At 34.7% G+C, this 15,451-nt stretch overlaps 1 protein-coding gene across 1 annotated transcript; it reads right to left on the bottom strand.

The window, feature by feature from the left end:
* Positions 1-8,140: 8,140 nt before the first annotated feature.
* LOC124082490 (olfactory receptor 10R2-like) lies at positions 8,141-11,548 on the bottom strand. The gene is made up of 2 exons (XM_046428888.1): positions 11,474-11,548; positions 8,141-9,106 (listed from the first exon to the last, which is right to left on the bottom strand). The coding sequence occupies exons 1-2, from the start codon at positions 11,546-11,548 to the stop codon at positions 8,141-8,143; spliced, it is 1,041 nt and encodes a 346-aa protein (XP_046284844.1).
* Positions 11,549-15,451: the final 3,903 nt, after the last annotated feature.

Here is a 15,451-nt window from a genome sequence, read left to right as displayed (position 1 = left end):
AGAGAATAATTGTAATCCCCAGGGCAACCATTATGAGAATGACTACTTATAATTAGACAAATTATTTCAAACTCTCTTAAACTTAAGTGGAAATATTCAGGCCCACTGGTTCTGTAATTTCAAATCTAGGTTCCATATTGGGGACATTGTTAGAGTCTGAAAACAAGTCTGGATGGTGCCTGGCATTTTGCCAGAGGGAGTGGTTTGTGAAGTAACGCCATCGAGCCATTAAGTGTGGAGATTCCTTATTGGTTGACTGCTGTATCGAGTTTATGTTAATTAGATAAGCTGTGTGGAATGTATAAATACCTATGTTGTCCTTCAATAAACGGCTCCCACTCCTGCTGTATCAATCTACACAAGTTGCTCATCACTCCCTGGCTATTTTGCTGCAGCCGGACTGCGGCAGGACATAATTTAGGAAAAATATATAGATGAAAATATTAAATTCAGCATTTTTAATAAAATATTAAAACCATGTAAAAATCCCTAAACAGAAATATTTAGGCTAATTGTCATTTATCTATGAGAAAATATTATGCAGATATTAGAAGTCACATTTCCAAAGAAAAAATGGCATTCAAGAATTATAATATTAAATGAAAAAGGAGAATATCAAATAATATGGTATAAACTTTAATTTTATAAGAAATTAGGAAATTGATAAAGAATTGATGGGTATACAGGTAGATTTGTATGTGTGTATATGAAAAAAATTCCTGAAAAATTTTAAATCTATATTAAAGGTTTTTTTCCCTCAAGTTTATGGTTTATTTTAAAATTACCTATACTTCCTCAAAGTTCTATAATAATAACATATTAGTTTTATAATTATTATGCCACATAACATATTAACTTACATAGGGAAAAAATCTTTCCTGGTGTTGCTGTTCTCTTTGAATGCACTCTTATCATTTAAACAGCCTTAGGATTAAAGATTTAGTGGATTGTAATTCTTGATTATAATTAATAATATATTGAGGGGTATGGAAAAGTTCGCCATGCTTATCTCTTATCAAGATTTTAACTCAATTGAGAAATAAGAAAAATAATATGCAAAAGGAAATCTAAATATTGTGTTTTACTAATTATGAGTAGGTTGAAAGAAGTGGCTGGAAGTATAAAATAAGTAAGTATAAAATTTTACTGAATCCTCTAACTATACAGACTTCTGCACTCAATCAACCAGAGTAGTCAGACACGTTCAGGTCTTTCACCATTTTTTTAATTTCCTATGACTAGTTGATTCCTAAGGAGAGGAAAAGATAATAAAAATATGTATGGGCCCATTTTTTAGAAGAGGCAAGTGACCAGAGTATGGAAAATCTTGCTTTGTGCAAAGCAAAAAAATTGGAGAGAAATACTTTCTCTGTGCATAATACACAATAATATTTGCAGTGCAAAAAGAATGATTATAAAACCATGTTGATAACCTTATTACGAATGAAGATAAAACTTGTATGACAATAATAATATAGAGATGATATAAAAGAAATACAATAAGACAAAAGTTTTTATGTACTATTGAAATTAAATTGATATTATTCCAAATTAGATTGTATAAATTAGGAGACTAATTGTAATCCCCAGGGCAATCACTATGAGAAAAATTAAAAATATATGCAGTAAAAGAAATAATAAGAAATTAAAAGTGTGTACAATAAAATAACTTAATGCAGAAGGTAGTAATGTATGAATTGAAAAACAAAAAGTCATAAGACATAAAGAAGTATAAAGATGGCAAACATAATATATTAAATACTACAACATGAAGGTAAAAATTAACAGAATATACTTGATGTTATGTGTGCAGTCATCCTTATAATCCTATGGTGGTAACACCCCTTCCACAAGTGGTAAACAAGAATGATACAAACATCCAACTTTATGTTTCTGTAAAAGATGTATTTAGACACAAAGACATAAATCAAAAGTAAAAGAAGGGGAAAAGCCATGCTTTGTAAAATGGTAACCAAAAGAGCTGAATTTTTCTATATCATGTCAGACAAAATAGACTTTAAGATAAATATGGCTACTAGAGGTGAAATCAGATACCTTATAAAAGATACAGCTCATCAAGACTGAGCAATGTAAACATATTCACCAAACAACAGAGCCATAAAACATAAGAGTCAAAAACTGATGAAACTGAAGAGAGAAATAAATAATTCAACAATAGTCAAAGGCGTCAATATCTCACTTTCAATAATTGATAGAAAAAGCAAAATGAAAGTCAGGAAGAACACATAAAACTTAAACAATATTTTAAATAAATAAACAACAAGCAGAATACACATTTTTCTTAAATGTACATGAAACATTCTTAAAGATAGACTATTTATTAGTATATAAATTAAGCCTCAATAAATTAAAAAGGATAGAAATCATGCAAAGCATGCTCTCGGACACACACTAAAATGAAATTATTAAGTATTATGAATTATTGTGGATTATGCACAGAGTGCGGTAATTAAATACAGAAATCAACCTATATACAACTAAATAACTAATGGATCAAAAAGGAAATCAAACAGAAAATTTAAAAATACTTGGATATGAGTGAAAATGAAAACAAAAATGCCACAATATATATTATGTGACTAATGCAGAGATTAGGGGCAAATTTGTGGTGGTAAAGATCCACGTTTAAAAAGGAAAGAGATCTCTACTTACTCTTTTAACTTATGACATTACAAAAGAAGAACAAATTAAGCCCAAAGCAAGCAAAAGGAAGATAATAATAAACATCAGAGAGAAGACAAATGAAATAAAGAATAAAAAAGTAGAGAATATTAGCAAACGCAAAAGTTGATTCTTTGAGAGTATCTTCAAAATGTACAAATCTTTAGCAAGACTAAATAAGAAAAGGAAGAAAAGAAACTCAAATTGCTAAAATCAGAAATAAAAAGGAGACATTGCTCTTGATGTAGATGAATAAAAGGGGATTATAATGGAATATTATATATAATTTGTGTCAAAAACTGGATAACATAGATAAAGTAGACAAATTCTTTAAAAGACAAACTATTGAAACTGACTCAATAAGGAATCTAAAATATAAATAGGCATACAACCAGAAAAATATTGAATTAATAACCAAGAAAACTCTACACAAATAAAAAGTCATGTATAGATGACCTCATGGGTAAATTTTACCAAGCATTTGAAGAAGAATAAGAATCAAACTTGAACAAATTTTCAAAGAACAAAAGAGAAGGGAGTACTGTCCAACTCATTCCATGAGACCAAAATACTCTACACTATGACGGTGCTGTGTAAATCACTTTTAATTCTAGTACCAAAGTCAAGACAGAAGCACTGAAAATAACTATAGCAAGAGTACATTGTTAATGGGGACACAATATAGAAAGATGTAGATGTGACTGATTGCATAAAATGTGTAAAAGAAGTAATAATGTGTAGTTTTTGTATGTGTTTAAATTTAAGTCATCATTAAATTAGAATGTTGTAACTAACAGATAGTTTATGTAGAAACCATGGTAATGACAAATAAAAATGACAAATAAAAAACCACTAGTATAATAACAAAAGACGAAGAAAAAGAATTGAAGAATACCCCCAACAAATCACAAATCACAAAGTCAACGAATCACAAAGGAATACTCAAGAATGGAGAAAAAAATTAAAAGGAACAAAGTAACTGTGGAATTGTAACTAAACAATTAAAAAGGCAGTAGTAAATCTTCACCTATCTCTATTAAAATATAAGTGGATTAAATTCTTCAATCAAAAGTCACTGGGTAGATGCATGGTTAATTAAAAAAGAAATCTAATGGTTTGCTGACTATAAGAGACTTAATTTAGCCTGAAGGACATACACACACTGAAACTGAAGAGATGGGGTAGATAGTCCTTGCAAATACAGCAAAAAGCAGTAGAGCTAGCTATATTTGAAAACATAAGATTTTATTAAAAAACTGTCACAAGCGACAAAAAAGGTCATTATATAATAATAAAGTTCTCAAATCATCTTGTACACATAATGATGATAACTAATCATATATATATGATTATATATAATATATATTTTATTATATATATATATATATATATATATATATATATATATATATACTGAACATTGGAACACCTTAACATATAAAGCAAGTAGCTCGAGAACCAAAGGGAGAAATGGAATACAGTAATGGTAGGGGACTTCCATATCCTACTTTCAACAATTGATAGATCATCCAAAGAGAAAATCAATGAGAAAATAGTAGACTAGAATAATAATGTTTGCCAAATGGACCTAACAAACATATACAGAACAATTTATCCTGTTTGATCTCCAGGCTTAGGAAATTAACCCTGGGATCCTGGTTGCATGGGATTGAAGCTATGTCACATGGCTCCTTTTGGGTCTGCAATGGGGTCTGTGTTCCACAGACGTGTTATGGGGGCCTCTAGTGGGTGTCAATTCAATGTGCTCCCTCAGCTGATTTGTCCACCTTCAGGATGTCAAAACCACAGCTTGGTGCTGGAATGAGAGTCTGCCTCCGGGTCCATATGTTAAAGTCTCTTACCAGGTTGATATATCAAAATAGCTTCTTCCTGGTCTCTGGGAGGACTACTTATGGGTCATTGAATTTCTTTGCTGGTAGTACTGGCCCTGGCCCACGGCTGAAAGGGTCTGAATATAAGTCATAAGACTACAGCAATACCAAGGTCTATACCCTGCCTCAGAGGTCAGGGGTTGACGTGTGTCCGCATGGGTTTCTTGGCAAGAAGAACTGTTTTCAGATCATACTTGAGAGGACTTGAGCCAAATTGCAGAGCCACGTCAGGATCTGCTGTGAGACCGAGGGCTGAAGGTCCGCCTCTGGAGGTCCAAGCACACAGTCCTAGAGTGGGCAAGGTGGCTGTCAGACTGTAGCTAAGAGAGTCTGGAGCTGAGGGTCAGGATTGTTTCAGAGTCTCAAGGTGGGGACATCTTTGCCAGGCTTTTCCCCAGAAGCATTACTATTATGTGGCTTCTCTGGAGTCCACTGTCAGACAGTTTTGGTGATAGTTTAAAAGAAACACTGGGTCATTGTCAAGTCCAGAACTTGATCTGGGGCTATTGTTGGCAAACATGCTTCTGAATTGGGTCTTATTCCCAAAATGTCCCTTCTAGGTCTTGGTCTCCAGTGGGATTTCAGAGATTACTACTTGAATTCCAAGACTCCTGAGAAGGTGTTTCTGTCCATCAATGTCTCTTTTTGCCCCCCACCATTTTTAACACTTTCTTCTTATCACTGATTACCAACAATTGGATTTATATGTACTTTGTTGTGATTTCAGTTTTTATTTTGCTTGAGTTATGTTGAGATTCTTGGATCTATGGGTTTATAACATTACCCTGAATTGGAAACGTCTTAATCACTATTTCCTTAATTAATTAATTAATTTTTTACTTCACTCTTTCTTGTCTTCTCTCCTGGGACTTTTATTACATGCAAGTTTGACAAGTTCCTACAATCAGTCCTCTTGTTTGGTTTTCCCTTGCTTTCTTTCCGTAGGTGCTAACTTGTGGGTAATTTCTATTGCTAGGTGCTTAAGTTAATGGAACTTTTCTTCTGAATTATCTGCTGTCAGTGCTATCTAGTGTTTTTTTCAGTTCAGACAGTATATTATTTTTCATTTCCATACGTAATACTTGGTGGCTATGGGGAACATGAACTCTTTCTTGTATGAGTTCTAGGGGTCGGTTGATCTATTTCCTCCAGCAGTTCTTTCCCTGTCTTCTGACAGATGTGCAGATTAGTACTCTTTCAAAGACTTGAGGGTATCCTGTTGCAGATATTTAGTTTCCTCTGTTTATGCTAATCCCATCTCTTTAGTCTTCTATCTTGAAAACAACCCCTTCTCTATAAACAAAAACAAACAAACAAACCCGAAATGCCCAATTTTAATCCCTTTAAAATTTTAACTTATTTTTGTTTCCCTTATGTTCAGACAGTGATGTCTATTACTGATGTTTTGTGAAATTATATTCATACCAAGGTATAACTCCCAGGAGGAACTCAGGATCTGAGAAATAGCACCCCGTGTATTTTCCTGTCTACTTCATTTTCCTTAGAACAGATTTTAGTTAAAGTGAAGAGGAAGAGGAAGTCTTAACCAATGAAACATACAACGTAAGCATTAAGAATAGTTAATAAATGGTCTAATTACTGAGGGTATTGCTACCACAATGTAGATTGTAAGAGGAATGTGGTAGGAGGCATGAGATACTTGACAGAGAAAAAAAATAGAATTTGTCTCTGTGACAACAAAAGGGACTTTTCTAATCACCTCAAGAGATTTTTTTCAATTCCATTTCATGGGAATGTTTCCTACCTTCCCACTCTTTCTACCTCTCTGATTGTCATAAAATTGCTTAGGTACTCTTGCAGTACAAGGAATTTGCATGGCATCACACATTAATCTGTTCTACTTTATCCACCAAGCTTATAATCTCCATAAAAATGTGCTTTTGGGGTTGGAGGAGTGGAGAATGAAACCCAAGGAGCTTTATCACTGAGCTACCTCCCTAGCCCTGTTTATATTTTATTTTATTTTTATTTTGAGACAGGATCTTGCTAAGTTGCCCTGTCTGGCCTCAAACTTTTTATCCTCCTGCCTCAGCCTCCTGAGTTGCTGGGATTTCAGGTGTACACCACTGTGTCCAGTCCCACGAATGTGGTTTTAAAAGGGGTTACCTGCTGCTTTATGTAACTGAATGAAGAACATATTTCCTATGCTTCCCATGATGCAACGGAGCAGAAGTTCAGCATAAAGTCTTCCCAAATGGAGCTTCTAGAGATTCACTTACAGGTGACTTTATTTTTTTAACTAAAACAAAGATAAGAAACATCTGACCTTCTTACCATCACTTTCACATCAGTCGGTATTTAATCACAACGCTCTTTGCCATTGAGTATAAATAAGTATTGGAATTCATGTGGCCACTGTGAGCTGTGCTTTCATGCAATAGAATACTGTTTGCTATTCAAACCTAGAAGAAGTGTCAGAAAGGAGCCATAAGAAAAACTATCAGCAAATTGAACATTATACATGGGAAGAAAAACCCTGGATATTCTAAAATTATAGGCCTCATATCAAAGGAAGAAGTTTAAGGGAACAAATGCCAAATCCAAAAATATTTGGATAAACAATAAAATTAAGCTAAACAAAGAACAATGTTTCATAATTATAGGATTGAAGATATATAACATTAAACTTCTAGTCTAAGCAATCACGTGTGGGTAGATCTGATAGAGAGGTGATGAAACTTAGGTTGAATTGAGATAAAACTGATTCCAGATCAAGGAAGGTAATCATTCCAAGTCACCTAGTGACACATTTTAAGAGTGCTCTTAAACAAAATGGAAAGTATCTAGTGAAGAAACCAGATAAAAATTAGAGTTCTGTGAACTTTAATTCATCCTTAGGTTAACAACAAAAAACATACCCCCCCAAAAAAAAACCCTTTAGCTATATTAAACATTATAATGGACACACTTATTATCAATTTTCAAATATTTTAATTTTTTTTGTGTGTCAGTGAAATATTAGGTACATCTTTACATTTTTATAGACCATAGGAATAAAAGAAGGAGGGCATATAAAAGTAGAACTTTACATCATTTAGAGATATTTAATAGGTCTCCCTATTTAGCAATGAACCAAGATTGCATAGCTTCAGGTGAAAATCCTACAAGAACAGAGCAGTGATAATGATACCTTTGGTCCTTTCCAAAATAGCTCAAAGTTAATGAATACTTTTCTATTATATGGATCATTTTGTGAAGGGCCCTACTGAAATCTTTTTAACCTGTGTAGAAATAGTTGGATCTTCTATACAAACTGCCCTTAACGTTTTACTTATCCTTTAATAAACAGGCTAAAATCACCCCCTAAGTGTCCTGAGAAAGCAAAATACTTATTGGTGTAAGTTTGAAAAGTGTTTGAAGTTTGGAACTGATTTTCAAGAAACCCAAGTTTAATCTGTACCCCACAAAGTCTATCAAAATAACGCCATGGGGAGCTTGCATTATGAGGTGAGTAAAGTGCTAAATAAATGGAAGAGATCGTCAGCACTGTAATTATTTCTGTATCCTCAGAAAGGATGTTTCCCTAGGTGTGAGAAATATTCTCATTACAGAGCTTTAGGATAAAATCTTACTCTGCCAAGCACTTTCCGAATGGCCACCTGCACATCCTTATTCCTAAAGCTATATACCATGGGGTTTAACAATGGAGTCACAACTGTGTAGGTCACTGTCACTAGCCTGTCTTTGCTAGATGAGTACTTAGCTGATGGTCGTAGATACACAAAGGAGGCACAACCATAGTGGACAATGACCACTGTGAGATGGGAAGCGCAGGTGGAGAAGGCTTTCCGCTTGCCCTCAGCTGATGGGATCCTCAGGATGGTGCGAACAATGAAGCCGTAGGAGATGCAGATGAAAGTCAGGGGGACCATAAGAGCTAGAACTCCCCCAATGAAGATTAATAGCTCATTGATGGAGGTGTCAGTGCAGGCAAGCCGGATAACTGGTGAGATGTCGCAGAAGTAGTGGTTGATTTTGTTTGGGCCACAGAAAGGGAGTTCAAAGACTAGGAGGGAGCCCGCCAGTGAGAACAGAAAACCAGCCCCAGCACAAGCTGCTGCCAGTAGTCCACACACCTGCCAGCGCATAAGGACAGGGTATCGAAGCGGATGGCAGATGGCAACATAGCGATCATAACCCATCACCCCCAGGAGCATGCAATTAGTGACGGCAAAACCAAGGAAGAAGAACAACTGAATGGCACAGTTGGTAAATGAGATCGTCCTAAGCAGAGACAGCAGATTTATGAGCATCTTGGGCAGAATGACTAAGGTGTAGCATGTCTCGGAGACGGAGAGGACCCCCAGGAAGAAGTACATAGGTATGTGGAGACTGCGATCTTGTCGGATGACAGTAACAATAGTGATGTTTCCACTTAGAATAAGCATGTAAAGGCACAGGAAAAGAGCGAAGAGGATAAGTTGGATTTTTCCAAGACTGGAGAATCCCAACAACAGGAACTCTGTGACAGAGGAGAAATTAGCTTGGTTGACATGGTTCCAGAGATTAACCTACAGAGAGCAGAAATAGAAGAAGAGATTGTGTACCTTCAAATGTACAGTTAGTTTCACTGTAAGTTGAATAACAATAAATAAATCAGAGAAAGTATAAGGACCTGTGCTAAAAAGAAATACTATGTTGATCACATCACTTGGTAGTATTCTTTCAAAATACTGTGATTACATCTGTCTTCAGTGACATTTCTGCATCTTTTAATGTGTGTAAGTTTAGTTGGTTCTTTCTCATACAGCCAATTCAAATAATAAGGAATCAAAATAGAAATACTCTGTATAATGACCCTGGCTTTGCCATTTACTATCTGTGTAATCCGCTGTGTCCCAGATTCCTCATCTATAATGTGGAAATGTTAATAGTAGCTCTCCTAGGATTTTCACAAACATTCAATCACTTAATGGAATATGTGCATCTTCTAAGCTCTTAATAATTGTCAGTTTCTGCTGTGTATGTTACTTAACTTTAATGAAGTGACTACTAGTTTTCTTGTTTCTTGTTTCCTGTAAATGTATATATACCCAGAGGTTTTAATTTGTATTTTTAAACCCTATTACTTTATTTTAACCAAACGAGTGGACCAACATCTAAACCCAGTTCCTATTGGGGTACATTTTTAGTGATAATAATATTAGACCGATTGCACTTTATCCTTTCCTTTAATGACACAACCTACTTGATTGACCCTCTTGATAGAAGAGAGTTAAAAGGACCTTGGCATAGGAATGCTTTTTTGTCGTATTTAAATCGTTCTAGGGAAACATGAAGTTCTCATGGCTACTTGGTCCAACACAGTGTGTCATTCCATTAAGATGGACTTGACTTAAAGTTCTGATGGAATTATAGCTTTAAATTCAAAAAGGAGTAAGTCCAAGCTATCAGACCTCTCCTCAATGTGAGCCACTATATCTCCTCACCTTTCCCTGGAGTTCCAACACAACTCACAGTTGCATTTACCACACCTGACCTTGAAGGGTTTCTAGCTTGTCCAATTTCACCTTGTTAAAGGGTGGGCAAATTCTTTCCCCTTTGATTCAACAACAACAACAACAACAAAGGTTTTTGTTTGTTTGTTTTGTTTTTGGTACAGGGGTTTGAACCCAGGGGCACTCTACCACAGACCTATATCACCAATCTTTTATTTTTTGTTTTGAGACTGGGTCTCACTAACTTGTTCATGTTGGCCTTCAACTTGGGATCCTCCTGTCTTAGCATCTGGAGTTGCAGGGATTGCAGGTGGGCACAATCATGAAGGGCTTAACTAAAATCAAATTTGAATTTGATAAATCAATAAGAAGTCTTGAATAAAATGAAAGCACAGAAGTGAATTACAAGATGAAAACAATTTTACCAATGTAGCTCAACTTAGGAGACCAACTGGCAATTGATCCTATGCATTTGAAGTATAATTCTTTCACTCACTACCATTTCTGAGTGCTTTCACTTAAGTCTTTCTCACTGATAAGAGAGGGTTTGGAACAGAAATATCATTTCTGCTTTTCTATTCAAATGAATCATAGTGACGGGTAGACTAATATGTAAAATCATGTTCCCTGAATAAAGTCACTACTTTCATTAATTTATTCATTTTATACTGTGTTCATTTAATTATTCTGCTCATTAAATTAAATTAATGAGTGAACACATTTAATAAGCATTTATTGTCTATAGTACACAAATCTTTTAAACTACACAGCATTTTTGGCAAGAATGATGCTAAGTCACCTTATCTTCTTCACAAACTCTTTTCTTCTTTTCACAAATGTGCCAATTTTTTTAAAATGGAGGTTTTTCTGCAGCAAGATTATGTGTTTTAATCTAACAGCATCTCTCCTCTGTGATTTCACTCATCATTTTTCTTACACCTGAAAAACTTTCATTTACTTTGAATCCATTCCTGATCACCCAGCTGAAAATTGCAACAACTGGCTACTCTGGTCTCCAAAGATAAGAGTGATATAAGCTTATCTTTCTTTTAAACTTTCTTTTAACAAAGAAAGTTTAAAAGAAAGATATTGTATTCTAGACTGTATCATGAAGCATAGTTGTCTCTACTTTTTTATGTACCAGAATGTAAATGACTTGGCAGTAAGTTTATATCCCCAGAACAATGGAAAAACAAATTGCCACATAAAAGCTATTTGTTTAATCAATTATTAACTATTTGATGAATATTCCATTAGATATTAAGTCTTTTAGAAAGGGCATCTGTAAAAGGTATCCTTCAAGCTCATGAAAGAGATGGTAGTATTTTTAATCTTGGAAGGAGATATATGAGACCAGAGATCCAGTCTGCAGCCTATTAGATCTAATTATGAGATCCCATCTGTAGACTATTAGATCACACTGCATAGCTATAATTGTACCAGCGAATCATAATCTGTCACACAGTCAATGATTTGTAAACAGCTTGATCCGGTGCTCATGAATTCCCCTACCATTGCTTTTTTCAATTACCTTTGAAAAAATTACCTTTGTTCCCAATACTTTATACATAAAATAATGAATAACAATACTAACACCACTGGGTTCATCCTTGAGGAATGCAATTTATTTACCTCCTCAGCTCCCATTTCTGAGATTTATGCAGTAGATTATTGTCCACAGAATTTTAGAATAGTGAGATTCAAGGAAAGCAGAAGGTCTGTAAAGAAAGGCAGCTCCATTAGACATTCATTTGCTAATGAGATTTTTCTAATATTCCTTTGTCAAAAAATACTATTTTCAAGTGATGTTTAAGAATGGAAGATGAATATCCTAAGCCCATTTTTAACAGAGAGCTATGGTCTTTTCTTTTTCTTATCCAGGGAAGATTTCCTAAAGGATTCAGGGATGGTTGATATAGAGGGAGTCAGGACTGTGGTCTCTGGAAAGCTTATTTTGTGGAATTTGGTCGAATTGGTGATGCTCTATTTTATATCCCTCCTAAGCCCCACATTGTATGTATTTTCTATGTTTCTTAACTGGTAAAATCCAATTAAGTCCAGTAGTATCACAACCATTTCTATTTCTAAAAGACTGTATTCCTCTCTTTTCTACCACTGACATCTCCATGCCCCAACCTGTATTCCTACCTCCTCTGCTGAGAATTCTGAGAATTATCCCCCAAAGCATCATGGAAAAATTTCTTCTTTTGTCTCTTATTAGTTATGGCCTCAATATGCTGTTAGATATTTATACTTTTTAAAAACTCCAGGGAGCCATTATTGCAACATTATTTTTGGAACAGTTCCATCTTTCTCACAATAAGCAAAAAAGGATGCAGAAAACATCAAGGATTCAAATCTCACAGGTCCAATAGGGGAAAAAGGAACAGGGGAAAAAAATTGGCATTGGCCATTAGTTGGTTGGTTTTCCAAATTTCTGGCTATCTCATTAGAAACTGAAGGCTGATGCAAACTAAGGAAAGAAAAGTGAATTTGGAAAATGCTGCATTACGAAGGAGGTAGCACAGGGCTGTCTTTTCTGAGGTCTCTCTTAAAATATATTTTATATTCATATGTTTATTACATATATGTTACAAACAAATCTGATTTTAGAATATTTTAAGACACGTCTCATTGTTGGAACCCTGGAACTACATCAGGTGTTCAGGGTTTTTTTTTGTATAAAATTCATATTTAGATAATTAAATCATTAGCCCTAACATGAGTATTTTTTTTTAAATTTGTAATTACTAGTTATACATGACAGTAGAATGTATTTTGACATATTATACCTATATGGAGTATAACTTCCCATTCTTCTGGTTGTACATGATGTGGAGTTACATTGGTTGTATATTCATATATGCACATAGGATAGTAACGTCTCAGTCATTCTATCTTTCCTATTTCTATTCCCTTACCCTTCCCTTTATTTCTCAGGTCTTTCTTGCAAAGGTGAAACTTTTTTTTCCTTCCTTTGACTTCACCAGGACAAATAAAACCATGCTTTATCATTGCCAAAGAAGAAACAAGAGTTTTCCCTTTTAGTCTAGGTTTATTAGAAACCTGCAAATTCACTGCTGCACTAAGTTGAGGAGAATAGGATCACAGGAAGATGCACAGGGGAAAGAGTATTTTTCACTTTCAAAGCTAGAATAATGAAGAACAAACAGTAGAATTTAGGTTTGGAGATTGCTCATGGAAGTTGTGGAGTATTTAGGTACAAGTCACAGAGGCGATACACTGCTTTTTCCTAACTTTCTAGAAATGGAAAGATTACCTTCCAAGACTCTGTCCCAAGAGGAGGGAATGGAGTAAAGGATCATGGATAAAATATCCTAGATAGCTTGGCTATTGTTTCCAATTATCCTTATTTTTTTCTGCAGGTCTCTGGTAGTCTGAGTCAAAATAGACGAGAGGGGCTGTGAAATCGGAGAAAGAAAAATTAAGTGCCTATTTACAGGTCTGTGCTAGTGTTTGCCTGCCCTGAGTTTGAAATTAGGTTAAAAGTTAAGCTGTCTATTGCTGGAGTCCTGCAACCGTTTTTAGACCTTCAAGTTCCTAGAAATTGTTACTCTTCCTCTGTAAAAGGATACAAAAGAAATCCACCTTCACTGCTCTGTCTTAAGATTTCATGAGTGAGTCACAAGAGGATGGTAGGGAGAACTAAAGGCCCATAGCCACAAACTCTTCCTCCACTTGACTCTATTTGCTATCTATCAGTGGCTCTCAGCGGCTGCCCTCAGAGCAGCAGAAATTGCCCAAATGACAGGATTCCTAACTCAGTCTTTTAAGTTAAATTAATCATTTCCCCCCCCCCCCCACTGGAGTACAAACTTGAGTTTCTAATAAACTAGGTATGAAATAGTCCATCTCAAGTATTTCAATAGGGTTCATGTATGGAAATAAAGTATAATATTTATTTCTATATCCAGAGAAAGATATATACATTAAATTTTAGCTGAAAATGTCTAGCAATTTTTTTTTTTTTAGATGTTATCCATTATCTCCATTGGCTTCAATCCCCAAGCCATCAATCAGTTCCATACTACTGTCAAAATGACTTTTTTGCTTTTTCCACATAACCAGGAACTCCTCCCAAATATACCATATGAAAACTGTAAAGTCTAAGTTTCAGTTGTATTTTCTAGCAATCGCTACAGGAAATAAATTCTAATGTGACATAAATAAATTCTAACTGTGACTTATGATAAGTTACCATTTTTTTTGGATTCTAGGAGATAAATGCTCCCAAGAATCTTTATTCCATTGCTTCTCTTTCTCTACCCTAAAGAGTGAAGAAGAGAAAAAAAAAATCAGAAATATTGCATTGTATTGAAGACAAAAGAAAAAAAACCAACAGGTGGATGAAAAGATGGTGTATTTCAAAGGGAGAGTTAAAATACTTTTAAATATAAAAATCTTGAAGAAAAAACAATCTCTAATAAGTGATACTAAAAAATATTCTTACACTAAAAATAAATGTATTTGATATAGTAAAAGCAATTGATACTTGGGCATCGATATTACTGTGATGATTAATTTTATGTGTCAATTTGCCTGAACCACAGAGGGCACAGTCACTTGATTAAACCACTCTGTGTTTGTATTAACAATTAGCATTTAAATTCACACACTGAGAAAAAGAGATTGCCTCCCCACTGTAGGTGGGCCTCAACCAATCTGTTGAAAGCTTTTGTAAACAAAAGATCCCTCTTAGGATTCCCTCTACTGCCTGTGTGAGGTGTGATTTTGGGCTCCTATTTTTTTGAACTGAGCCTCAGACTTGAATTTAAACTACATGCTTTCCAGTCTCTTCAGCTTATTGACTGCAGACGGAACTTCTCAGTCCCCATAATTATATGGGCCAATTCTTCATAATCTCTCTCTCCTCTCTCAGTATATATGTATGTATGTGTGTGTGTGTGTGTGTGTGTGTGAGAGAGAGAGAGAGAGAGTGTGTGTGTGTAGTACCTTTGATTTTTCACATGAAAGTATTATACGACCTGGCACTCCCACAGGGAAAGGGAATGTATTTTCTTAGAAAACTTATAAGTTCAAGGCAGATATTTTTGGATATGTCTCCACTCAGGGACATTGTATCAGTATGCTGAGTCTTGGTTCTTGGATCAACCTCTTAGTAACATCCTCATTTACTATTCGCAAATTGTTCTTCTTAACATGATCTCTGGTCTTATTTTCCTGAACTGATCTCTATTTCTCTCTCCAAAGGATGATCCTTCCCCTCCATGTTTTACTAAGTGTTTTAGCCCCATCTCTAGGATATTATCTGATATATATATATATATATATATATATATATATATATATATATATATATATATAAATAATAGGGGACAAAATCAAGGTAATTTTTTTTTTAATTTTGCCTCTACAGAGAAACAAAATAATAGAAAC

This window comes from Marmota monax, unplaced genomic scaffold (assembly GCF_021218885.2).
Source record: "Marmota monax isolate L192 unplaced genomic scaffold, Marmota_monax_Labrador192_F-V1.1 WCK01_AAM20220418_F8-fsc00145, whole genome shotgun sequence".
NCBI lineage: Eukaryota > Metazoa > Chordata > Mammalia > Rodentia > Sciuridae > Marmota > Marmota monax.
Note: the sequence above shows the minus strand (reverse complement) of the source record. Positions and strands in the feature narration are given on the sequence as shown.

Coding starts and splice junctions, on each gene's coding strand:
- LOC124082490 (XM_046428888.1), bottom strand. CDS start 11,548: ATGGTAGGGGAATTCATGAGCACCGGATCAAGCTGTTTACAAATCATT. Junction 9,107..11,473: donor TGACAGATTATGATTCGCTG/GTACAATTATAG, acceptor TGCTCTCTGTAG/GTTAATCTCTGGAACCATGT.